This window comes from Rhinichthys klamathensis, unplaced genomic scaffold (assembly GCF_029890125.1).
Source record: "Rhinichthys klamathensis goyatoka isolate OS25496 unplaced genomic scaffold, OSU_Roscu_1.1 h1tg000029l_1, whole genome shotgun sequence".
In the NCBI taxonomy this organism is placed as follows: Eukaryota; Metazoa; Chordata; class Actinopteri; order Cypriniformes; family Leuciscidae; genus Rhinichthys; species Rhinichthys klamathensis.
The window spans coordinates 4,284,426-4,310,778 of NW_026606579.1; the positions used below are offsets into that span (position 1 = coordinate 4,284,426).

The window sequence follows — 26,353 nt, forward strand, 5'->3', positions numbered from 1 at the left end:
AAAAAATTCTCTTTCTGATTCATCCATTCACTTTCCGGTATACCACGCCTCAAGATTCCCTATGTAAATTTATAAGAAACAAAAAAGCAATTAAAACATCCCAGATATTAAATGAACAGAGATAACATGTTTAAATGAGCTATTTCTATCCCCCCCCCACTTGAGCCAAAACGAAAATAATGCAAATTTATTTCTTTGCCTTTCTTATAATATATATATTTATTTATTTTTTATTCTTCTATTTATTTAATAATTGTATGTATTATCTATTTAAATGTCAATATGTCCCTCGTACATAGTCAATTGTTCTACTCATTGTTAATTTCAAATGTCAGTAGGATTTATGTTAATGGAATGAATGTTAATTGCTGTTACTTGCAAAATGTTAATAATAAAAAGAAGTACAGTGTGTACAGAAGTACTCTCTTCAAACATCTCTTATATTGAAAAAAAAAATAATTTGTAGAATTTAATGTTTTACTCTGTACAATGTAAGATCTGTTATATGTTTTCCCCAATATCTGTTTGGCTTATGATTGATGTTAAATGTCATTGTATTTGTAAGCTTTTATGAAAGTTGAATTTTTTTTTTAAACCACGCCTCACCCCCTGCAATGACGTCTCGCTCTCCTCATCCACTGATTGGCCAGTACACCCCATTCGGTCCCGCCCATTCTGATTGCGTCACTCCCCCTCCTCATCAACGGCGGTTGGTTGAGAGGGAACAACAGAAACTGACAGCAGCGCGCGACTCCAGTCACGTCAAGGGGAAGATGGAGCAGCACACAGGCGCCGTGGACTTCAACATCTTATTAGCCACTGACTCCTACAAGGTGAGCAAAGATCCAAAACCGAGTCTGGGTTACACACCGGTGAACCCGTGATTGAGAGGAAAACGAGGGAAAGCGAACGAGAAATGAAGGTGGTTTCATCCTTCAGGCCGTTAACGGTTGAGTCGGTGTCAGTCAGGTCGGTAGGCCGAATGTGTGTGAGGAGAGACGACAGGTACATCCACATCTTTATTTCTCTGGGGAGAATATGAGTGTTTATGTCAGTAATATCTGAATATAAGCAGAATAGAGTGTTAATTACACCTTAAGGGCGAGAGGCGAAGATCCTGAGGGGAGGTTTTTTTTTCCTCTAAAGCAAAACTGAAAGCATTTGCTTTCTCAGGAAATGGATTCATCTTGCGAAAGTAGATAAAGTTCATTAAGACCCAGTGTTTTGTGATTTATTATAACATTTTTTAATGATATCTGTGCAACTAACCTTCTACTAGACCTGTATTAACCTTTTTGTAATCGTGTCACCGGCGTGATTTGCTCAATTTGAGGTAACGTTAACGTTAGTTGTGACATTGAGATTTCTAAATTAATTCTACAGCACTTTAGATTATTATATTTGTAAATTTCTCAAGTTTAAAAATTCAACATATTTAGTGTAATTGTATTGCAAAACAATTAAATGTGTTGCATATACTTTAATTTGGCTGCACTGAACATGGCTGATTTCTAATGTAAAGTAACTTACATGACATATAGTATTTAACTTACTATTAGTGTAGTGAATACATCTGCACTTATGTTTACTGTAACAGTGTTAATATCATAAACGACAACTGAAACTAAGTTAAAATATATTTTCATGACTCCAAAACTTGTTTTCTGTAAATGTATAAAATATAAAAAAGACCATGAATTCATTACAGTTTTTCATGCACAGTATTGTAAAGGTTTCGCATATTATATCTCACATGAAAATGACACTAGACAGCCAGGATACATATAATGTTTTAAAATGTATTTAAATAATATCAGTTTATGCATTAAAGGGCTAGCTCACCCAAAAATGAAAATTATCCCATAATTTACTCACCATCAAGCCATCCTAGGTGTATATGACTTTCTTCTTTCAGCCGAACACAATCAAGAGTTATATGAAATAATATCTAGGCTCTTCCAACTTTTATAATGGGAGGTAATGTTACCTCAGATTTTGAAGCCCAAAAAAGCACATCCATCCATCATAAAAGTAATCCATATGGCTCCATGGGGTTAATAAAGGCCTTTTGTAAGAAAAATATACATATTTAATAACTCACTGGCTTCCGGTAACAGCCATATACACCTAGGATGGCTTGAGGGTGAGTAAATTATGGGATAATTTTAAATTTGGGGTGAATTAACCCTGAAATATTGGCTGCCCAAAAACGTAATATACTGAAAAAACTTACTAAACATTAAACTTAAAGTAGAAAACTAAATTAACAGTCATTTAGTGTAAACAAAAACTAAATTTAAAATTAATCGTAATAATATTGTGGCAATTTGTGGGGCATCAGTCTGATCATTAAAAAAACATATAAATATATATATATATTAGAAATAGAAATGAAAGGTTAAATCTGTATTAACTAAATGACTTGTGCTGGGTGTAAATATGAGTGTCCCTTACATTGTGTAAGAAAGATGATAATAATTTCTGCTTAACAGACATATATGCTATCAATCTTTTTTTTGAGTGTGTTAAACTCTGGGCAAGCATGCATCCCCAAATTTCTTGGACAAAAAATTAAAAACAAAACGTGCACATTCACCAGTTTCACAGTGTTTTAAAAGTTAATACAGTTGATTTATTATACTTTAAGTGCCATGTAATGTTGCGAGATGCTGTATCATGAGAAACAACTGCTGTCGTGATGCAAACAAAGTGTTCATTATTCGGTTTTTAGAAATGATAAGAAGGAAGTGTCTCATAACCTTTGAATCTTGTCAATTCTTGTCAAGTTTTACTTTGTAGACTGAGTCCTGAGTTGACTGAGTTGTTGTTTGTGTCTTTGACTTTTCACCTGGGCCCAATGCTCTCTGTCCTTGAGAGTAGCGTCATTGACTGCTGTTTTGTCTGTTATGTTGTTCTCATCTATGTTTAATCAGTGTTTTCTTTCCTTGGTGCTGCTAGAGAACGGGAGTGGATGCGTTTGTCTTTTATCCTCCCACCGCGGATGTAATAGGAATCTCGTGTTTTCCATTGAGGCTGACGACACGTTGATTTAGCCTTTTAAGGGACGCTTCATTACTTAAGGATCCTCCAGAGGTCATTGCAGGGTCATAGATCACGTGTGGAAAATAGCTGTCTGTTCCTTATTTATTCAGTCAACACTACAGTCTGCTTTCTGTGTCTTCTTGATAATGAGTAGATTTCCCTACTGTTCTCCTTTAGGACTGTTGATTAAGTCAGACCATGAGCTCTGCTATGATTAACTGATGATAACTTGTGATTAGTGGTGATCGACCGATATTGTTTTTTTTTGATTGCCGATATCTCAGAGAGCATGATGTCCGATATAAAGCCTACATTTATATATATATATATATATATATATATATTAGGGCTGCCCGGCTGTCAGTTAAACGCGTTATTAACGGCGTTAACGCAAACCCATTTTAACGGCGTTAATTTTTTTATCGCGCGATTAACGGTCTTTTTGGCCTAGCAAACTTTGTAGTTTTTTTCACATGCTTTTGCAACAGGACGCGGCGCTATGAAACCCATTCATTTCAATGGCTTGCGCCGCGCGAGGACGTTTTGTTGATTCGTCGACCAAAGCGCAAGCGGATCTAGCTAGACCGGTAACAAAACAACAGGCACGCCGCACACACTTGTTTGAGCTTGCGCGCCGGCCAAATAGTTGGTTAACGTTACGTTTTGAGTGGATGACGAGCGCGAGACGCCGAAATGGATGCCAATAAGATTCTGAATGGAAAGTTTACTTTTAAAAAGTTGCCAAATGGTCCCATTGACGAGACCAAAGTGATCTGTGTGTTTTGTCGTTGTGAATGAGCTATCATCATCGCAGCACGTCCAGTCTGAAACACCACTTGATGATGGCCAAGCACACACACACACACACACACAGCTGATGCGAATTCTCCGCCCCCTCGTCAATATCAGGACCTCGTCAGTATTTCTTTCACCCTTTTATTGATGGACAGTGTTACATTGTGTGAAAGATTATTTGCTCCAAGTGAGAGTGTTAGTGTTTGAACACAGTATTTGCCAATGTTGTTTTCAATAAAAAAACATTTGCACAAAGCAAGCCGATCCACTTTCCCATGTTCATAAGAGAATTAAAATGAGAAAAAAATAATGGGAAAAAAAGAAATCAAAGACATTTTAGAACAGATACAAATGTGCGATTAATCGCGAGTTAACTATGACATTAATGTGATTAATCGTGATTAAATATTTTAATCGTTTGACAGCACTAATATATATATATATATATATTATATTTATTTAAATCAATATTTAATAAATTAGAAAACCAATCTTTAAAATAAACATGCTTATACTTTATATGTCAACCTCTTGAATCTGCAATCATATTACAGTATTTTTCACAAATAAAGTAATTGTTTAAAAATATATGAATATGTGAATAAAAAGGAAGTAAACACTGTAACGGCACTCAGTAATCTGGTAATTTCGTGCGCACTGGTAATCATATTTTTTAAAATAAAGACAAGATAACGCTAATTTTACATACAGCACACAGTGAAAACGATATGAATATGAGACAGTGGGCAACTGGATAAAGCACAGCATATTTTAAAATGAAGGATTTAAAGTTTTTCGATGGCGTCTCCTGTGAAGCTGATCTTCTGTTTGCATTTACTCACTTCGCATGGACCGACCGTCACTCGCAATAACACGTTTATGCCGGCTACAAATGCACACTTCACAAGATATCACAGCTGGATTTGATTAAACGCTGGAAAAAATGCTTTTCTTACTTGGTATTTTTGTCTTTTTTCCTGACCAAATATCTAAAAATTCTTAAATCAAGATGCATTTGCTAGATGAGTAAAATGACAAAAGATATTATGTCTTGTTTTCCAGGGGAATTAATCAAAATGAAGTGAGTTGATGCTTAAAAAAAGTTAAATTATCTTAATTAAAACAGAAACAACATTATTTTTCTTACCCCATTGGCAGAGAATTTTGCTTTTTTTAAGCATCAACACTTAATTTTTATTTATTTCCCCAGAAAACAAGACTTAATATCTCATGTCATTTTAATACTTAAGTAAATGGATCTTGATTTAAGAAATATTTGATATTTGGACTGAAAACGAAGATAAAATTCTAAGTAAGAAAATAATTTTTTGCAGTGAATTTGCAAAGTTTGTGAAATTAAATGTTTATTAGACATTCAGAGATTTGTTTAAATGGTGTAGATGCGCATTTGCTGAATATTGACGGTAAATGAGAAGGTATTTTAGCCTGATTGTTTGCCTTTTCTGTTACAAATAATCTAAAAGCAACATTTGCTACTCTTGAAGTTACACGTTTGACGTTTACACGCCATTCACAGTTTTGGCTCCGATAGAAACAGCATGAAACTGTAGAAGCAACTTCAAGAGGTGGTGAGAAGGAAGGAAGAAAATTACATCTGGAATTAAAGAGGGGTGTGGTTAATATTTCATGTTTGAATATAGATGATGGAGTAACATCCAGGTCAGAGTAATAGAGCACACAGGATTGTTCAGTGGACATATACTTATATAGAAAGCTGAAGAACAAGTTCAGCAGTGTCCGTCCACTCCCATTAAGCATTGCAAATTACATAATGAATGAGTCTGATACTGTCATACTAATTGAAATAAATGTAAAATATCCAGTTTTTATAGTTATAATATTATATTCAATCATATTCACATATGTGTTCACATCAAAGTTTGTAATGTTCTCTGATTAACATTAATGACACAGACGGCAGCAGATATAGTAGGCTGCTGTCACTTTAAGACCAAATGCACTGATCCAATATACTGACACACATCCGATTTCTTTCCTAACTGTTTATGTTCACTTGAGACATTACTGCCTGTGTTTATGACAATACTCGCCTTATTTTCGTTAGTATTTGACCGTTTAGGCACTTATCCGAAACCTTATACTTCGCTTGTCTGCATATTTAGCCGATTTAGCTCCATCACAGAAAGCCTCTTGAGATTAATAACTCTTTTTATCATCAAGCACGTCACACAATACACTGCATTTAACGACAGTCATGTCACATGATTTGAGTGATTTGTATATTAAGGAGTGCCAAAAGTGTACCGCTTTAAGGAATCGTTTTATCTCTATTATTGTGTTTTTATAATTGTTTGAAGCCAAAATTATAATAAAAAATAAATCGCTCAGCCTCCAGGAGATTTCAGTCCATTTTTGACTAATGGGTCCACTTGGGAACATCAGATTAGATCTGAATGGTTCAGTTTTACGACTTGCTCACAATATTTTACTTTCATTTCAGTTTGCCACACCTTAAAATAACTGCTTATACAACCTGCCAGACTGAAACCGTGGCTGGTTTTCTTGATCTGAAGCCAACTCTGTGGCATGTCCTCCGTGCACACAGCCAGTTGTTGCGCATGCGTGGACCATATGCAGCTGTTCACATGAACGGTCTTGTCCAGAAGGGAAAGGGCCTCCAGTCCAGGACTTCCACGGCTGCTGCTCCACAAGGACTTCTGCCCTTTGGGAGAAAAAGCTTCCCTAAGTTCACCCTCGGGGTGCAAGGGAACAGCCACTGTAGCTGTCAGGCATAACCATGAGTGTGTAACCTTTCCCAGACTGGCCTGTACACAGGAGAACAGCCAAAAACTGCCAGGGAAAGGTCAGCATGCACAAAATATCAGAAGTGAGCTAGCTAAGTAGGTTGTCTGTTTGATATCTTGTGTAACTGTAGTCACGTTCTCGGCATAGGGTGTATTTATATCACAGCTCTTTGAAGAGCAAGAGGGCAAACTTGATTTTTTTTTTTAATTTTCTGAAGAAATCGTAGCTTGTGCAAAATACCACCATGATTCTGTTGTGGGTTGTTGCTATGCTAACAGATATTCAACAAATAAATAGCCTACATAACTACAGCTTTTTATTGCACAAAACTGTGTAAGAATGGTCCTCTCATATTTAAATGTTTTTTCCTTGAAAAAAAAAAATTCTTCACACTACACCCTTTCCTCATTTAGTATACGCGGTTCTATGAATATGCAAATGAGCCCCGCCTCCACTCACTCACTCAGCTCAGAGATCCACTCAATGACGATCACACGTTGATCTGATTGGTTACAAGGTCGTTTGTGACGTCAGAAACACCAGCGATTTCAAACCGTGTTTTTGAGAATGTCTTTGGTTCACTGCAGTTTTAAAGGAGAACTCCGGCGCAAAATGAACCTTTGGTCTAATAACACATTGGTACCTAGTCCCACACGAACACAGTAACATAATGAGGGTCCCTACATGCAAAACGAAGCATTGAGAACTTTATAAGTGTACAGACCGTTTAATAAGAAGATAAAGATAAAGACAGTCCACTTCGTGTATACAGAGAGGAGCCATCTTTGGAAAACAGTCTCGACTAATCAAACCATAATAAACAGTTTTTAGAGATAAAACTCTTTACATTCGATTATCATGAAAACAAATCTCAGAGAACGGTTGACTAGGTACCAATGTTTTATTAGACCAAAGGTTCATTACTTAACTCTTTTATTGAGAAACAACAACTCAAAGCACTTTCTGTGTTGTGTAGTTATAACTTCAGAATTATTTTAATGTAGCTTATGTTCTGTAGAACACAGAAATGAATACATCACATTGTGTTTTGACTCATCAAGTTGAACTAAACAATATCAAATAAATGAAAGGCTTATTTCCTTTAGGAAGTAGATCAGAACCAACATACTGTAGAAATTGGACAATTTTCTTCTAGAAAGACAAGGTGTTGTTCAGGTGGAGGAAGAATGCAGGTTGCAGTCGAAACATGTCAAGGTAAAGAAAAAGTTTTCTCCACCTGAACACCTTGTCTTTCTAGAAGAAAATTGTCCAATTTAATCATTAAGAAGACAAAATGAACATTTTTGAACAACTTACTGTAGCTTCAGCGTTTATACTGTACTGTAGAACAATTTCCAATTTTGTCATATAGTTGAGTATTCGGTGGGATGACGGGCTTCAGGCGGTCGTCTTTAACCCACCCTGCCTCCTCTGGATGAAAGCGGGAAATGTGGGCCCTCAAGATGCTCGTATTGCCGTACTTCAGTTTAGTGTGGCAATGTCGACAGACGGCATTTGTTTTATCAACATGTTTAGAGCTCCTGCCATGAAAACCAAAATGAATCCACACTCTTGCTTTGAGCCCAGATGGAGCTGGGTGGATCGGTTGGTTGCTCGTTCCTGGTTCTTCCATTTTACACACCTGCTCTCACTCGCTCTGGCTGCCGTTACACGCGCTTGCTAACTGGAACTGGGCGCGTTCGTGAAGTTCAACTTCCGGTATAACATTTTTTACAAAATAAAATAATGCAAAAAAAAATTTTTTTTAAATAATAAAAAATCGATTTTGGAAAATTTAATAATCGATTCATACTCGTCCATAACATACTTGCGATTAATCAATAATCGATTTTTTTCACCACCCCTAGTAGCACGATACTACGATCTCCCTCCAAAGGCAGATCATGGATACATTTAATCATTCACGAGCTAAAATCATGATATTGCACACCCCAAAGTCCACCCCTTTTTAGTAAGCTGCATCATTTGAGGTATCATTCTTGTCCGTAGCATAAACTGTGTAGGATGAGTAGCATGCCAACATTTTAATGCTTAGGGTCAGTATGAACAATAATGGTAGTGATGTCTGTTTGTCTGGGTTTCCCCATACTGCCTTTGCGCAGCGCGATTTTATTCACACTGCTAGGCAGTCTGGATACCATGGACCAGATTTTCGCCTCATCTAGGGAACCAATCACAGAACGGGGAGGGAGCAGCGAGACGATGACGACGTCTATCATGCGACACACCGAAGCAGTTTGTTTATACCTATGGATCCAACATGGCAGCAGACGCGAAGTTACCTTTCGATGCAGCCTTAGATATTGTTCTAAGTAGTTTAGAACGCAAATAAATCTCGGACCCATCGTCTTCTTCCTCGTCTAATTTCTGTCGCTCTACATACGTCATCTGGTATAATTGAAACGATTGGCTATGAGCTACGTACAGACGCATTTGATAGACATTCGTAGCACCCAATAAACGGCTCTGGGCATTCATAAACCACGCCTCAAATATGAGAAAATGAACATGTGGTTCCCAGACGTGGTCTGACGTTAGCCAGGCTAGATGTCTGTCTAATAATGTGTGTAATTTGGTGCTGGAGGTCTGGCAGACAAGCTAGAGTCAAACCCAGCATCAGTCTGAATTACAAGAAATGGTTTTGACACAGGGTTGTTGACATCCATTACCATATTTGCAAATTCAACAGAGCAGTGCCAGCGGAACAACGTGAGGAGTTATGTTGTTTGGATCTCACTTTTTATGAATTAAGTTTGTGAATTGAATATATAATATAAATTTTTCTTTCTTGCAGGTCACGCATTACAAACAGTATCCACCCAACACTAGTAAGGTGTATTCTTACTTTGAGTGCCGTGAGAAGAAGACAGACTCTACAAAGCTCAGAAAAGTCAAATACGACAAGACGGTCTTCTATGGGCTTCAGTACATTCTCAACAAATACTTAAAAGGTACGTTGGACGTGGTTGCCAATGCTGATTTAACTTGTAAATGGGAAATGCAGCCCTGTGGGTAATTTTGGGTTGTGTCCATGCTAAAGTATGCCGCCTTCCCTCCAAACCCAAACTTACAGTCAGTTTGCTTCATTCTGCTCATAAGCAGGCTGAAAAATAATAACACTGTTTGTTCCAACAGAAAAAAAATAATAAATGACTTTCTCGTGATGGAGCCAGTGTTAAATGACCGAACTTGATGGTAGAGTTATAGTCTAAGAAAATAGCAGCACGAAGAGGCGGTTTAAGTGCAAGACGTGTGACTAGCACTCTAGTTTGAGGTTGTTGTTCTTGCATGCAATACCACATTTATAAAGGAATTTTGTCTATTTTTACACTGTAAAGGATTTCATGGTGAAGGCTTTAGAAATTGTGCTATTGAATGAAACAAGACAATAGAACATCTGCTCTTTAACCCACAAAAGACAGCAGCCCGAACCAGTCTGTTTCACAGCTTTGGTAGACTAATAAATACTAAAGTTGCACTACTTCTATTTCTATTGCTGTCTTCCTTTAATCAGTTGTTTATGCTTGAGTGTTTTACAATTAGTTCTAAATTTCTAACCCTCAGTATTTGTTTTGCAGATCATTTTGTGAACTTGATACTTAAGGCATTTAAAGATTCAAGCAGCGATGATGTTATAGTATTTCCATACTTAAATCACAGACATTTTGAGTAAATGTGTTTAAAAAAAAACCCACAAACATGTGATTGGTTAGTGAAAAATTATAAGTTAAAAACAAGAGGTATCATACGTTTGTGAAATTTTTGAGTTATTTACTAACGTTACATCACCAATAAAAGGTTTCAGAATAAGCTAACATGCACTACATTAATAAAACATGCACGTAAACAAATACACTGTGCATATTGTGTATATAAAGTCTGCCACAATGAGTACATTTGCATGCACAGTCATAATGCGCTTGTAATGGGATTTTGTCAATAATGCAATTAAACTTTACCACATGTAAATACAATACTTCAATTAAACCGATTAAGCTTAGTAGCCATAATTGCATTAATGTGGCGTACACCAATTTTAGTCGCAATGAAACACCTTAATCGCATCATTACCCCCCTGAGCAAAGAGCGCACGTACACAACATGCCGTGTGTTGCTCATTAGGGTTGGGTACCATTCACATTTTAACCGGTATTGGTACCGGTAATTCAGTGCCGGTACCTTTTTCGGTACTTTAGGGATGTTTACCTCAATAACTGTAAAGAAACTGTAAGATATTTATAAAAGTATTATTGTCTGTGATGTTTGTGTACTGTAATATTCACCAGTAAACTAGCAACTTGAATTCATAAAAACACCCATTTTATATTATTTATATTTTTTAGTTTCATTTCTATGAAAAGATTTCCCACAAATTTTGGGTAATCAAATGAAGACATACAATATTAATTAAATTTATCTTTTAATATAATTCAAACAAAGTGCTGCACAACTGAGCTTTCTACTCTTAAAATTAAAACATGGAAGAAAATGTTTGATTATTATACTTAAAAAAACTAAGTTTTGATCATTTATTATTATTACATTAGTGTTAGTATTACATTGAGACGTATCTAAATTCTACTGTACAACAGCAATATATTGGTCAAGTTAAACCGAACTTGCCGTGATGGCCTTAAAGTTTCTGTGTGTTTATGATATGACGGTAGTTTTTCTCAATTAAAACGGTAAAATGCTCATAAAGTGACTCTCAGAGCGGGTCTGGAGATGACGTCCATTCATTCATGTCCTCGTATGACATGGCAGAGATGAAAACATGCGACCTCCAGTGTGTGTGTGTGTGAGGTAAATTAAACCGCGCGCCTGCGCCATTTTTTCACACAGGGACATGCAGGATTCGTATTTAAATAGTCACAAATCACTTCAAATGACTGAACTCAGTCTCTGCTCCTCATATTCATCCGACGGCAACGTAGGCAACCCCAGTTACGCCGAATAATATCCAAAACGTCCATAGAAATGTGTTTTGCATTTGATGTGAGTAGATTAAAACTAGCAAGTAACACGCCTACTATATGCAAGTTCATCATTTGTGTTGTGGGGTATGAGAATAATGGCTGTAAAGATAACTACACTTAGCAAATAATCAGAATAATGAAAATTGCATGTAAAGAGAAGTGAAGAGGTTTTCTCGTGTTTTACTGCAATTAACTTTTATTGTTAATTGGTGCACATGTCAACGTAGTGACAGCCAAGTTTAAATGTTCTTGTTCAGAAAAACAAGTGAAATTAGTTTTTTTTGTATGTGACACGTTGTAGAGACAGTTGTTAACTTTGGATTGGAGGCAGATCATCATTTGGTTAGATGCATGACAAAATATACAAATATACCAATAACAAGCAAGTATTCCCACATAAAACCTAAATATTTGCAAGCCTTGCATGCCCTGCTTTACATAGGTAGTGTTAATCAGAGTATCTGCTAAATGAGTACTTTAGCACAAGTAGTGCTGCAGTTTTATTTTTGAGGATACTGTGCCTTTAAGACAGTTTGTAGCAACATTGTGCACAATATTGGTAAGACAAAGCTTCACTCTGAGCATAGAAGTTTCTCTTAATGCAATAACGCAAGGATGTAGGAAAGTGTGCAATTATACACATGCAAACAGGGGCGCAAACTTCCCACCCTCTTTTACAGTCTTTTTATTCCTGTATTGTTTCTGTGCTTTCTTGAGATCTGTGTTGTTACTCTAGTCTCACAGTTGTCCTCTCTCTTTTTGCACTCACAGGACAGGTTGTCACACCAGAGAAGATTCAGGAAGCAAAGGAGGTCTACCGGGAACACTTTCAGGATGATGTTTTCAACGAAAAGGGATGGAATTACATTTTGGAGGTGCGGAGAAACTCATCTCTCTGATTTTTCCTTCTATGCTGAATGTTCATTAACATCCCTTATGTGATATGACTGCAGAAATACAAGGGTCAACTGCCCATCGAGATTAAGGCTGTGCCGGAGGGAAGTGTTATCCCGCGTGGTAATGTGTTGTTCACCGTAGAAAGCACCGATCCGGAGTGCTACTGGCTCACTAACTGGGTCGAGGTGAGTCATGACCCTAAACTCATCCCTACAGTTATTTTTATATTCATCCAATGCTTTTATCCAAAGATACTTACTTTGCATTCTAGGTATACGTTTTTATTAGGGCTGTCAAATGATTAATCGTGATTAATCACATCCAAAATAAAAGTTTTTTTTTACATAATATATGTGGGTGGACTGTGTATAATTATTTTATATATATAAATACACACACATGCTTGTATATATTTAAGAAATATTTTCATGTATATACTGTATATAGATTTATATATAATTTATATTATATATAAATATAAATATTTTATATATAAATAATATTTTTTTCTTAAATATACATGCATGTGTGTGTGTTTATATATATACAAAATAATTATACACAGTCCACCCACATATATTATGTAAACACAAACTTTTATTTTGGATGCGATTAATCGCGATTAATCATTTGACAGCCCTAATATATATATATATATATATATATATGTGTGTGTGTGTGTGTGTGTATGTAGTATAGATAAATTCATCTATATTGCCTTCTGTCTTGGTGTTTGTTTATTTGTTTATTTGTTTGCTTATTTGTTTTCTTTTGTATTATGCACTCTTTTCTTCAAGCATGTGTGTGTGTTCATATATATACAAAATAATTATACACAGTCCTCCCACATATATTATGTAAAAAAAACTTTTATTTTGGATGTGATTAATCGTGATTAATCATTTGACAGCCCTAGTTTTTATATTTATTTTTTATATATAAAGATATTATTATTCCGGAATCCATTTAAATGCCAGCCTTGAAACTGCATTTCAATCTTATTTACTATTTAGTTGTGCTCTTATTTAGAATATATTTGCAAAATGTGACTCATAATTTATTTGGCACTGTATATTAGCCTCAGAACACACGGAATTCATGAACCACTAGTAGAGTAAACAGTAGGGTGTCCGTTTGGCAGCGTGATCCTCTTCTTGTTCAGAGGAATTATATATATATATATATATATAATTGGACTTGTAAGACAGTTTATGCTTTTCACTGTAATGACTACAGCGTTTTAAAAACTTTCCATGTTATGGATCGGACTATTCCTGTCAAACTTCCTGTAATAGACCGTGTAAACAGTGACATATCATGCCACACAACTCACTCCCAAACATCTCAATAGGGTTTAGCATCAAACCTGCTGAGTCACGCTGACAGCCCGACATCCAGTCATCATGATATAGTACACCTGTCACTGAGAGAAAGGTCGTTTGGTTTGTCATTTGTATATTCAAATCAGCTTTAATTGAGTAAGAGGTCAGTTTTTATTTTACAGATGGCTTTGAATGTATGGCAAACATGTCATGTGAAGATGGTAAATTTATACTGTGTGTGTGTGTCCGTATGCCCTTGGCTCCACATATCTATTCTCCAGTGAGTTCAGGAGATTGTAAACACGTCTACTTCCTTTATGATGACCATGGGAAGGCACTGATGCTTACTAATAACTCAAATGTTTGGAGACTTTTCAGACTTGCAAGGCGACATTATACTGATAATTAAAATATTTAGAATAAGCTTCCCTTAAACCTTCACTCCCATTCCAGCGGTCATCTTTTGTGCCGTGAGGGTTGAGAGAATCTCTTATTTGTGATAGTCACATATAGGTTATAGTTCGGCTTTACAAGACGCACATCTCTGCACAAAGTCAGATTTTGGGCTGTGTTGATCCAAGACTTCGAGTTAATGACATTATGTGCAAAGTATACTTGCTGAAGACGCAGTAAACACACAGACCATTGCACCTGATTAATGCAAGAAAGCTGAATTGGATTATTTTGATAGCCATCAGTCAGATTATTTCGGTATTCATTGCGCTAGCTTGCAGATGTATCATTTTAAGTCAATGTGAAAACAGAATTGACCCCATTTGCTTCTTATCTTAATACATGCCAAATTCCAAGTGCCAAATCTGAGTAAAAATCAATGTTGGCGAGTACACAAAACGGTTATTGACGATTATCAAATCGCAGAGGTTGCAATTTAATTATATGGATACAGTGGTGTGAATAAGTTATTACCCCCATGCTAAAGTTGCCTAAAAAGAGGAATAAAAAATCATCTTTTGGAAATTGATCTTAATGCCTTAATTAGAAAAATGAGGAAAAATCCAACCTTTAAGGACACCAATTTTCTTTGTGTATGAATAATGTATCATAAATAAATAAATGTTCTTCCTTAAAATACAGGTGCATAAGTCAGGCCCCCCCCTATGTTAAATTCCCATAGAGTCAGGCAGATTTTTATTTTTAAAGGCCAGTTATTTCATGGATCCAGGATAATATGCATCCTGATAAAGTTCCCTTGGCCTTTGGAATTAAAATAGACCCACATCATCACATTCCCTTCACCATACCTAGAGATTGGCATGGGGTACTTTCCATAAAATCATCTTTCAATGCAAATCAAACCAGCTATTAGGCTAACTGAAATAACACCATGCCAATCTCTAGGTATGGTGAAGGGAATGTGATGATGTGGGATATTTTAATTCCAAAGGCCAAGGGAACTTCATCAGGATGCATATTATCCTGGATCCATGAAATAACTGGCCTTTAAAAATAAAAATCTGCCTGACTCTATGGGAATTTAACATAGGGGGGGCCTGACTTATGCACCCTGTATTTTAAGGAAGAACATTTATTTATTTATGATACATTATTCATACACAAAGAAAATTGGTGTCCTTAAAGGTTGGATTTTTCCTCATTTTTCTAATTAAGGCATTAAGATCAATTTCCAAAAGATGATTTTTTATTCCTCTTTTTAGGCAACTTTAGCATGGGGGTAATAACTTATTCACACCACTGTATATAGTCTGGCAAGCTGCTGTGAGTTTGGGCCACTCATAATGTGCATTTGAAAACGCAACATGCAACCGTTTTACCAAATATGAAATGATAATAGTTTATAAATATGTTTTCAAAAAGAGCCTTAAGGTCTTCCTGTGGTTTTCTGCCAAAATAAAAGCTCTATGGAATATTGCTTGAACGCAGATATTAAGCCATAAATATTAGTATTGCATTTTTACTGTATTCTTTAAAATACAATTATTATCATTTTTATTTTATTTAATTTTTACACACAATAGACTAGTGGTGGTTCAGGGTTTCCTTTTTTTTTGCCCTGATCTAATTGTGCACAATTCATCAGTGCATTGTTTTTCATGTTATTCTTAGTCGGAAAAGACTGTTTAATTCACATCAATTTATTAGGTTGTGTAAGCTATTGAATAATGTTAACTAGTTGTTTTAAGAATACTCTATTGTAATACAGAATGCCCACTCATGATCCAGTCAGTTCCTGATAGATAAAATCAAGTCTCGCTCTACATTTCTCATTGAATACATCCAGTTATTGAGGTAAAATAAGTTGCGATGTTAATTGCCAACAAACATTCTGCAATATAAGATCACTATCAAACGAGAGAATTGCAGCAGATTCAAAAGTTAACAGTGGTTTTAAACAAATTAAATGCCTTTATAATCAATGTCCAAGAGTCTCATTTCACATGAGCTGCTGTTGAACTGAGTCCATTGGGACACTATGATGTTCTTGTGTCCAAATAGCGTCAGGTGCTTATCAGTTAGTGTGTGCAGTGTGATAACATTGACTTGACCAGCTGGTCTTAAACAAAGCATTTCTGCCTGGCATCCCCTCATGTAAGTCCAGCAAACCCTCTGTGTTGACTGTGTGACACTTCCCAAGCACTCGGGTGGCATGAAGCGGGTTGTTTTTGGATTCATGTTCCAGCTGACTACACGCAGGAAAAAAGTAAACTGACTAAACCAGCACTAGCTTCATTTTTAAGGTCCAAAAAATGTGCCCCTTTCACATGTGCTGAAACACAAGCTGCATTAGAGAAAACATACACAGGAAATGTTCATGGATTCAACAACAGCTGCAAGAAACGGTTTCACAAACTAAAAGCACATAATGCAGAATCCTAATTAAACAACACAATTGTGTGCTAATAGCTAAAGGGAAATGTTGAAATGATGTGTTTGTCTCCTTAACAGACTATCCTGGTTCAGTCCTGGTATCCCATCACCGTCGCAACTAACTCACGAGAGCAGAAGAAGATTCTGGCCAAGTATCTCATGGAAACGTCAGGAAGTCTGGTGGGACTGGAATATAAACTGCATGACTTCGGCTACCGAGGGGTTTCATCTCAAGAGGTGTCGCTACACTTCATTTAAAAGCTTTTAACCAAAATCTGATTTAAGTGCCACGTTTGTCAAATTGACCAGATTACATATGTCTAAGATGAGACTCTATCCAAGTCAAAAGTGTCTCCTTACTCGTATTTGTAACATACGTACTGTAAATACCAAGCATTAAATACATATCAAACATCCTCCACCCTGTAATGTTCTCTCAGTGGTTTCATTTCTGCACTAGCTATGCGTTTATACTCGTGTCTTGTTTTCAGACGGCTGGTATCGGCGCATCTGCGCACTTGGTAAACTTCAAAGGAACAGACACTGTGGCCGGGATCGGTGTTATCAAGAAGTACTACGGCACCAAAGACCCGGTTCCTGGTTACTCAGTACCAGCTGCAGAACACAGGTGAAACGACTCGAAGCAGAAGCGTCTGATAAGAGCTTGATGATAGCTATTCACACCGCTTAAAGTGAAGTTATAGCCTATAGGGTTTCCTTTTACTGTGTAGTAAGTGAGATTTCGTCCCGAAGATCGGGTACAAGTCAATTTGTACCGGCGTCAGACATCCACTTCCAGTTATTTTAACTGTGCAAAAAATAGTGCTTGATATTGACAACTGGTATTTCTTACCATATTATTTTCATTTATCTAGGTAATCATTTATCTAGCTATTTACCTAAAACGGCTAATGAATTAGAAGTATCGCACATTGAAGGAAATTAGCTTACTTCCACGTTGCAAAATAAGGTGCATGGCCTAATTCGTTCTGCTTAGTTAGTTCCGCATCATCACCCTTCTTATTTCCTCACACTTCAGCAAAGAAACAATGCAGTACATTGAAACAGAGGAACTTTGCACTCATATTGTCAATGCTGCCACCTAGTGGTAATACTCAAAATCTGAAACTATTTATGATCAGCACTTCAGGTTTTAGGAGTAGTGTTTTTATATATATGCATTCTTATTTTATAGCATTGCTAAATGTTATATCAATAATAAAAGTATAATAATTTTTTCCCCCTAAATAATTTAGCCTTTCTCTAGAGATGCACCGATTACAATTTTCTAGGCCGATTCCGATTTCCGATTTTTCTTGAGTTTGACCTGCCGATACCGATTTTAGCCGATTCCGATTTCCTTTTTTTAAACCACTTTACAGCACACACAAATATTCATTTTCTATCTTCTCTTTAATAGAACATTTTGCATAGAACATTTTTTTAACAGATAATCTCTATAAAATAGGACTATATAAATTACTCCTGGTGTGGGAAATTCACACACATCTAAAGTGCAGTGTTATGGAAGAACCATTTCCTTTTCACATCCAATATCCAACTAAAACAATTTGATATTTAGCAAACTAAACTTCTGTATGAAAACAGGTAATGGCAATAAAATAATATATAAATAACAAATAAAAATAAAATAAATATAGCCTACCCTTGCAGTATATATTTCTCAACACACACACACACACACACACACACACACAGGCCTATTGCAATCACTTGTACATCAATGGCAAGTTATATTTCTCAAACAGTTTTTCTCTCTGACACATGTCCAGCCAGGCTAAACAGGACAAGTGGAGCATATGCAGGGAAACAATTGGGAATAAAAACAAGTTATTTTCTATAAATATTTTTGAGTCTTAATTTTCTTTTCTGACATAGCCTGGCTACTTCACTTCTTGTTAAAACACTCCAGACGTGCAAATTCTGTGCATTTTGGGCACTTTTGGGGTGAAATCATATTTATTTTGTCCATCAAAAGTATGCTTTCACTTTAATTGAGCGCGAGCAGAATAGACTCGGCGCTGAAACCCGCGCTTCACTGTTGCTCACGCGACGCTCCTGCTCGACGCTCACGCGCTGCTCCGGCTCCCGGTGTGAATGCACTCATTGATTAACATGCACGCCGAAGAAAAAAAAAAAACCTGCTGCTCACGCTTGCGGTGTGAAACGGTCGTAATTCATTCACGAGGTTTCCTACATGTGTGTTCCGTGTGCACGTGTGATGCTGATGTTGCGCGATGTTAATCATGCGGCGCCCGAGTGCATTTGACCGGCATAAAATCGGCATGTCAGACTGACCGGCCGGTCGCCGATCATGGCCGATCACGTGAAAATCGGCCGATTCCGGTCACCAGCCGATCAATCGGTGCATCTCTACCTGTCTCTCTTGATCTCACTGACCGTGTCCTTGTGTTGCAGCACAATCACTGCCTGGGGAAAGGACCATGAGAAGGATGCTTTTGAACACATTGTCAAGCAGTTCCCCTCTGTGCCCGTGTCCATCGTCAGCGACAGCTACGACATCTACAACGCCTGTGAGAAGATCTGGGGGGAAGATCTGAGGAGTCTGATCGAGATGAGGAGCGCAGACGCACCGCTACTGGTCCGACCAGATTCAGGAAACCCTCTAGACACAGTGCTGAAGGTAGACATTCACATTAACATGTTCACATTCACATTAACATGTTCACATTCACATTACCAGGTACACAGTACTTCATGTGTACCCATATATACAGTCAAACCAAAAATTATTCAGACACCAATATATATTTTTTTTATATATATATTTTTTACTAGTTGGTGCAAGACACTATGGTTCATTTGTGTAAGTGAGGATAGTAAAATAAAGTAAACCGTGACATATTATACCCAAATATTCTTCATACAGTGACTACCAGTAAAATGTATATGTTTTGCTGAAGTGTTTTTTTCTTTAATTGCTAAGGCGATCTTTTTACACAACAGACTGAACAAAATGAAGCATTGCTTGGTAATTGTTTGAGCTAAACTGGTATTCTCTAATTGTGCAGTTAAATTTAACAGCTGACAGATATTCAACATAATTCATCTGTGAGAGTCTAACAGAAGGACGCCCAAAACCAGTGAAATATCAACTGATTTAATAACTCTGAGTTCTTGTTATATTTTATTACCATTTTCTAAACTATAGCGAATAAACTGTGATAATGTGAGAAATGTTGAAGGTGTCTGAATAAATTGAGTTTCACTGGGTATATATATATATATATTCCTTTCAAAATTAAGTGCATTCCGTTCCTATTTTGAAGGTATAAGAACATATTAGGAATACATTTGCAAAGATTTTTGTGCAGCACACATAAAGTCGTGATCATTATGTCTTATTTTCCAGGTCTTAGAGATTTTAGGAAAGAAATTTCATCCGGTTGAGAACTCTAAAGGCTATAAAGTGCTTCCGCCCTACATCAGAGTCATTCAGGGTGACGGCGTGGACATCAATACTTTACAGGAGGTGTGTATGTCCAGCTCATGTCAGACTTTATGCTATGTGAGCTCTTGGTGAGTTTAAACTCATTCTGTACCCGTTTGATTGTTTTATACAGATTGTAGAGGGCATGAAAAAGCACAGATGGAGCATCGAGAACATTTCTTTCGGCTCAGGAGGAGCTTTGCTGCAGAAACTGACCCGAGATCTGCTCAACTGCTCTTTTAAGTGCAGTTACGTGGTGACGAATGGACTTGGCGTAAGTACCGACTAATGGCAGATTTAGCTATTGCATTTAGTAGGGATTAGGGATGTCACGGTACCAAAATTCCAGTAGTTGGTACCGGTACCATTAAAATTTTACGGTTCTCGGTACCAATTTCGGTACCACAGCAAAATCTGTTTGAACTATTTTTCCAATTTATTTAACTATTTGAAAAGAAATATTAAATTCAATTCAAAGACTTTATTATTTATGACGGTAAATTTATGAAAGTATTGAAGGCTACATGCTGTTTAAACGAAAATATTGATGAAATAAAAAAGTTGAAAAATAAGCAACCTTCTATGCACACATTATTATTATTAGTAGTAGTAGTATTTTTAATTAATAGAGACATAGTTAAATATATTGTACAGTAGCCTAATATAATTATTTCTGTCAATTTCTTTAAGTTAAACCGTGAAGACCTTTGAGTTTCTGTGCGAGTAAGATATCAGATATGACGATAGTTTTTCTCAAATGAAATGGTAAAATGCTCATGAAGTGACTCTCAGAGCGGCTCTGGAGATGAATTGAATCCTGAATCATGTCATCATATCATGAGGCAGCAGAGACTGAAAACAGCGCGAGCGTCACTCGTGCTTCAGTGTGTGTGTGTGTGTGTGAGGTAACGTTAAATGAAACCACGCGTCTGCGCCATTCATTCACACAGAGACAAGCAGAACATGCAGGGTTAATATTTAAATAGTCTTTTAAATAGTCTACCGAATATACCCGGTACTACAGAAGTACCGGTACTTAGCCAACACTAATTTCCACACATGGCTCTTTCCTCCTTTCTTATCAACAAGTGGATTTACAGCCACCACATCAGCAGCGCCGCTGGTCGCCATGTCTCAGCGCTTTCATGAAGAGGACGCAACTTCACGCCCTTCGTGCATGCATGCGCATCCAGAACCGGGTTTGACCGGGTACTCGGTACCACCGGTACTTGGTACCGTGACGTTTAATTTTTTTTAGGACCGACTTGGTACCGAATATTTTGACAACACTAGTAGGGATACCACCATATCGGTATCGGACGTTATATGTTAATTTTTGATGTTATCGTTATCGCCCTGATAAGAAAATTTGGCTAATATATTAAGGCCAATAAATAATGGATTATTTCCTTTAGCTGAGACACTTCAGATTCACACTGTTCGCCATGATGGTTTTCAATTGCTTGAAATATGATTGGAAAAAGGGAAAATACAGTGCAAGTGCAACATGTGCTGTCATATAAGCTACATAAAATTATGAGAACACTATAATTGTGTGCTTGGGTCATGGCTTTTAATGGTGAGAATTTTGGTTTTGTAATCAGGCTCTCAAAAATTATATAAAAATTTGGTTTTCGATTTATCGGCCGATATATATCGGCTTTCAAATATAAAGAATTATCGGTTATCGGCCAAAATGTTCATATCGGTGCATATGACACGAGTGTCACTGAAATGACATGCTTCATCTTTAATTGCACTTATGATGAGCTAAGTGTGTATGGTATTTGGAGACCTAAACATTCATTTTGCGGTATTAATGTTAACAGTTAATCAGTCAATTTATTATTTTAATGACATCAGAAAATTCCTGAAAATTGACATCCCTAGCCATTTTTTTACAGAAACAGAAATATATCTGATCTTGTATATAGTATGCATAATTCAGAAAATGTAGGATTTATTATAAACTAACAAGATGTTGTTAATTACAGGTAAACGTCTTCAAAGATCCTGTTGCAGACCCCAACAAAAGGTCAAAGAAGGGTCGGCTTTCTCTTCACAGGACGCCAAGTGGAGATTTCGTCACTCTGGAAGAGGGCAAGGGTGATCTGGAGGAGTATGGAGAGGTACGTTCATTCAGCGAGATTAAAAATGAATCATACATTTAGCTTGATAATGTTAGACATAGCTGAATCGTTGTAGAAATAAGATCTGATTGGTGTTTGAATCTAGATCGTGATCTTTTAACGATTATTTGTGCAGCTCTATCCTAGTGAAATATACTAAAATATATTTGAAATACATTTATTTTATGCTAAGTACCCTAGAAATACATTTACATATTACGTACTTAATCTAAATACCCTGCAATTGCACTGTTAGCATACTAAATTGGTATACTTTAAGTCTGCTAAATTAAAACTAATTTTGCACTTTAATGCACTTTAGTTATCCAGAAATAGTGCTGAGGTCCAACTAAAGATAACTTAAGTATATTTGATTGTGCTAAAGTGGAACTATTTCAAGTATATTTTAGGTACACTTAAAATATATTGCATTTAAAGACAATACTGTGATCATACTATCCTTACTAATAGTGATGTTAAAACACATTTTAGGCTTAACATTAAGAAATATGCAATAAAGAAATACTCCGAATAAAGTTTTTATTGCAGTAAGTCTCAAACAATATGTCAGTAAATATGTTAATGGGGTTTTGTAGTATCCTTAGTATGAAATAAAGGTATTTTGTTATAGTTTTTTTCACTAGGGTACTTATTAAAAATATTAATCCATTCGCTTACTTGCATATCGTCAAGCGGCAGCCTGTTCAATTTCCTTACATTTACCGTATTTTCCGCACTATAAGGCGCACCGGATTATAAGGCGCACCTTCAATGAATGACCTATTTTAGAACCTTTTTCATATATAGGGCGCACCGGATTATAAGGTGCATAAGATACTGCAGTCAAACGTTTGACTGGGTTTGCGTTATGCATCCACTAGATGTCAACAAAACAGTCAGATAAAGTCAAACTTTATAAAGCGTTCTGACAACTCCGTTCACTCCCATGGTAACGTTGTTCAAACGTTAAAGGAAAACTCCGGTCAATTTTAACATTGAGCTCATTTTTTGTAAATTTGGAGTGCTGTCAGTACAGATAACAACGACAAAAACCGGTGTTGCCTACACCGTGTTATCCTCTTTTTAAAGTTTGCACCCTGTTGACTTAAACGGGAAAAGTTTTAAACCTGCTTTTAGCCTCTTCGGTGAATCTGACTGCAGTATGAATAGTTTGATATTCATAGTTTGAGTCAAGATATGAATAAAAATGATGTTTATTCAGCCAGCTCACATACCCGTATTTTCTTCCTGTTTTCGGTCGAAGTCCACAGTAGGCGATTGTCGAGTGCGTGCGCGCGATCATTGGTAACTAAGCAACAGTGGAGACTCAGCTGTCAGCCGATGACGGTGCTGTGTGGTGTTCTGAGAATATCAGCTCAAATGGATAGTTCATCCGAATCAGATGTTGAACACACGGAGGAGGTTTGATCGCGCGCGCGCGAACTCGACAATCAACTACTGTGGACTTCGGCCGAAAACAGGAAGTAAGTACGGGTATGTGAGCTGGCTGAATAAAGAGATTATTCCTGCCTTCGTGAAAGCTCGGATCACAGTTAAGACTGATATATCAGCCCAGGCATCCACGATCCATTGGCAGATAGTGGCGTTAGTCGCCCGGCGCTGTCTCCCCGTCTTGGTGAACGCGTGTTCACCATCCAACTGTCGTTTTTTGAGAAAATGAAAGGCTTTTAAGTGCGCCTTATAGTGCGGAAAATACGGTACATAAATACATGGCAATCGCATATCGCAATATTGACCTCAATAATCGCAATATGACATTTTCCCCAAATCGTGCAGCCCTAGTACCTGAGATAATCATTGCCACACTTTGTGTTTGTTGTTCCAGCGCCACGTCGCAGAAAAATAGAAACCGTTTCTAAAATAGAGTCGTCGCGTGTCGCCACTGGTCAGGACAACAACTCTGATTAACATGGAGAAGTTAGTTAGGACACGGTGTTAGAGTAATGTCCATTTGTCCCCTCGCAGGACTTGCTGCACACTGTGTTCAGGAACGGGAAGATTGTAAAGACGTACACCTTCGATGAGGTCAGAGACAATGCCAAGCTGAAGGAGAGCGAAGTGAAGGATCTGCTGCTCTGAGATCCTCCATCAGTCCTCTCTCTCTCTCTCCACCCATCATCCACAGACGTGAGGACATGTGCCCACACAGTTACCCCACCTTCAGTTCAGTGTACAGAGCTGATCTGTGTTTCTGTCTACTGACTCCACTATGCTTCAATGTCTCCTTCTAATGGCGGATGAGAGCAATTGTCATGCTATTTAAATCATGTAACTGTGTATTTGACCAAGCGTGCTATTGATCACACGTCTTTGCAGGAATGGAGACGTATATGTGTGCGTACACCGCGAGAAGATGTCGCTTTGCTTGACTGTAGGATTGAAAGGTAATCGTTCAGTGTTCGTTGAATGTGAATGTTGTGTGTAGGGTTTTCACTTTATCAAAGGATTAATCTATTCCTTTATGCAAAGGAGATGGCTGAACTAGAGGGATATGTTCATTCTCTTTTGTTGGCTTTGTTTGTCCTTTCTATTTTCATTTCAATGGTGAAATTCGCAAGAACATGTTTAGCTACGCCCTAAAATCTAAAGAACTGAATGAGAAACTTAATTTTGCATAAAGGAAATAAAGCTTTCATGTTTAAGCACATTTTACCAAAAATTCTCAGTGTCCAGATTTTTAATTTTTTTACTGTAATTCTCATTATTAACCATTCTTATTATTAACAGTGAAAACATTAATGTTGTTACTGTAATGCACTATTTTTTTATTTTGCAATATAAGGATTTTTTTTATTATTTAAATCAGCATAAATTACCACCATTTTGTTTTACTGTAGGTGTCGACAGTGATTCTCATTAATCATTCTCATTATTAACACTGAAAATATTAAATGTTGTTACTATAATGCAGTATTTTTTTTAATATTACAATATTTTTTTAAATCAACATACATTAAAAGCACCACATACTACCATGATGTATAAATATTATATTTTTTTAATCTTAACGGTCCTAACAGGAGGATTCATTTCCTTTATGCAAAATATAATTTCTTATTTCTCTCTTTTTGATATGTTTGGGGTGAAATATAATCTGGACATGTTTAAGACAGAATTCAACCAGATATAATAGACCCTTCACTTTCTACATTTCCCAGATTTTGCCAACATATTAAATGCTCCATCATGATTCACTATTCACTACAGCTTTATTTGAAAACACAGGTTTTATTATACAGCAGGAACCATTTTAGAAGAGCTTGGTTTTACTATTTTGTATACTTAATGTTTCAAACTCCAGAATCATTATTTTTTATGACGGACGTAAATACCGTCAGAGTTACCATAGTAAATATCCATAGTCAGAATAATGTGGCCAAACTGCCTCCTCTCTTGTATATATCGGCGTGTGTTTTTATTTTGAGAGAGCTGGCTTCTTATTAGTGCAAATAGAGATCTGTTTTTATTTTTGTCTAATGCCCATTTTGTAACAACAGAAAATTCACTGATCTGTTACGATCTGTAGAAGACTGATGTTCAGTTAGTCTCTGGCACGTGTGTGTGTGTGTGTGTGTGTGTGTACATGTTGGATTGTACACTTGACAATACTTGCTAATTATAATTTCATGGATGTTTTTATGTATATGTTGGGTCTCCCGTTTTGTTTCAACCTCTTCTGATATTTTAAACGAACATGACCGATGCCGTTTTGACAGGATATTGAAAAAACAACAGTCAATCCCTTTTTGCTGAAATGTCATTATTTCTTTTCCTTTTTTATGGAATAGTGAACAAGACGAAACCATTCCCTTTTATAGCTGCTGTACGGACAGTAAAGTGTTTCTCGATGCACTAGCCTTCAATCTAGTAATTAAATCACTTCACTTTGATCACGAGTTTAAAACTGTGTTAAGGAACATTAGTGTGAAAGTTTAAATAAAAAGCAATATCATACCAATTCTGGTCTGACTTGTATTTCTCTCGATACAGTGGTCGTTTGATTTAGAAAATGTATTTACTGGTCATATTTGGTAGCAGCCAATC

General features: G+C 36.7%; 1 protein-coding gene across 1 annotated transcript; it reads left to right on the forward strand.

Annotated features, from left to right (window-relative positions):
• The first annotated feature begins 599 nt into the window (after positions 1-599).
• On the forward strand, positions 600-25,026 carry nampt1 (nicotinamide phosphoribosyltransferase 1). Its single transcript, XM_056245356.1, has 11 exons — positions 600-833; positions 9,440-9,596; positions 12,393-12,496; positions 12,575-12,703; positions 16,766-16,924; positions 17,179-17,315; positions 19,127-19,352; positions 20,082-20,201; positions 20,293-20,433; positions 22,154-22,288; positions 24,275-25,026. The coding sequence occupies exons 1-11, from the start codon at positions 615-617 to the stop codon at positions 24,386-24,388; spliced, it is 1,641 nt and encodes a 546-aa protein (XP_056101331.1). The 5' UTR covers positions 600-614; the 3' UTR covers positions 24,389-25,026.
• The last annotated feature ends 1,327 nt before the right edge of the window (positions 25,027-26,353 follow it).

Coding starts and splice junctions, on each gene's coding strand:
- nampt1 (XM_056245356.1), top strand. CDS start 615: ATGACGTCTCGCTCTCCTCATCCACTGATTGGCCAGTACACCCCATTC. Junction 16,925..17,178: donor GAGGGGTTTCATCTCAAGAG/GTGTCGCTACAC, acceptor TCTTGTTTTCAG/ACGGCTGGTATCGGCGCATC. Junction 20,202..20,292: donor ACATCAATACTTTACAGGAG/GTGTGTATGTCC, acceptor TGTTTTATACAG/ATTGTAGAGGGCATGAAAAA.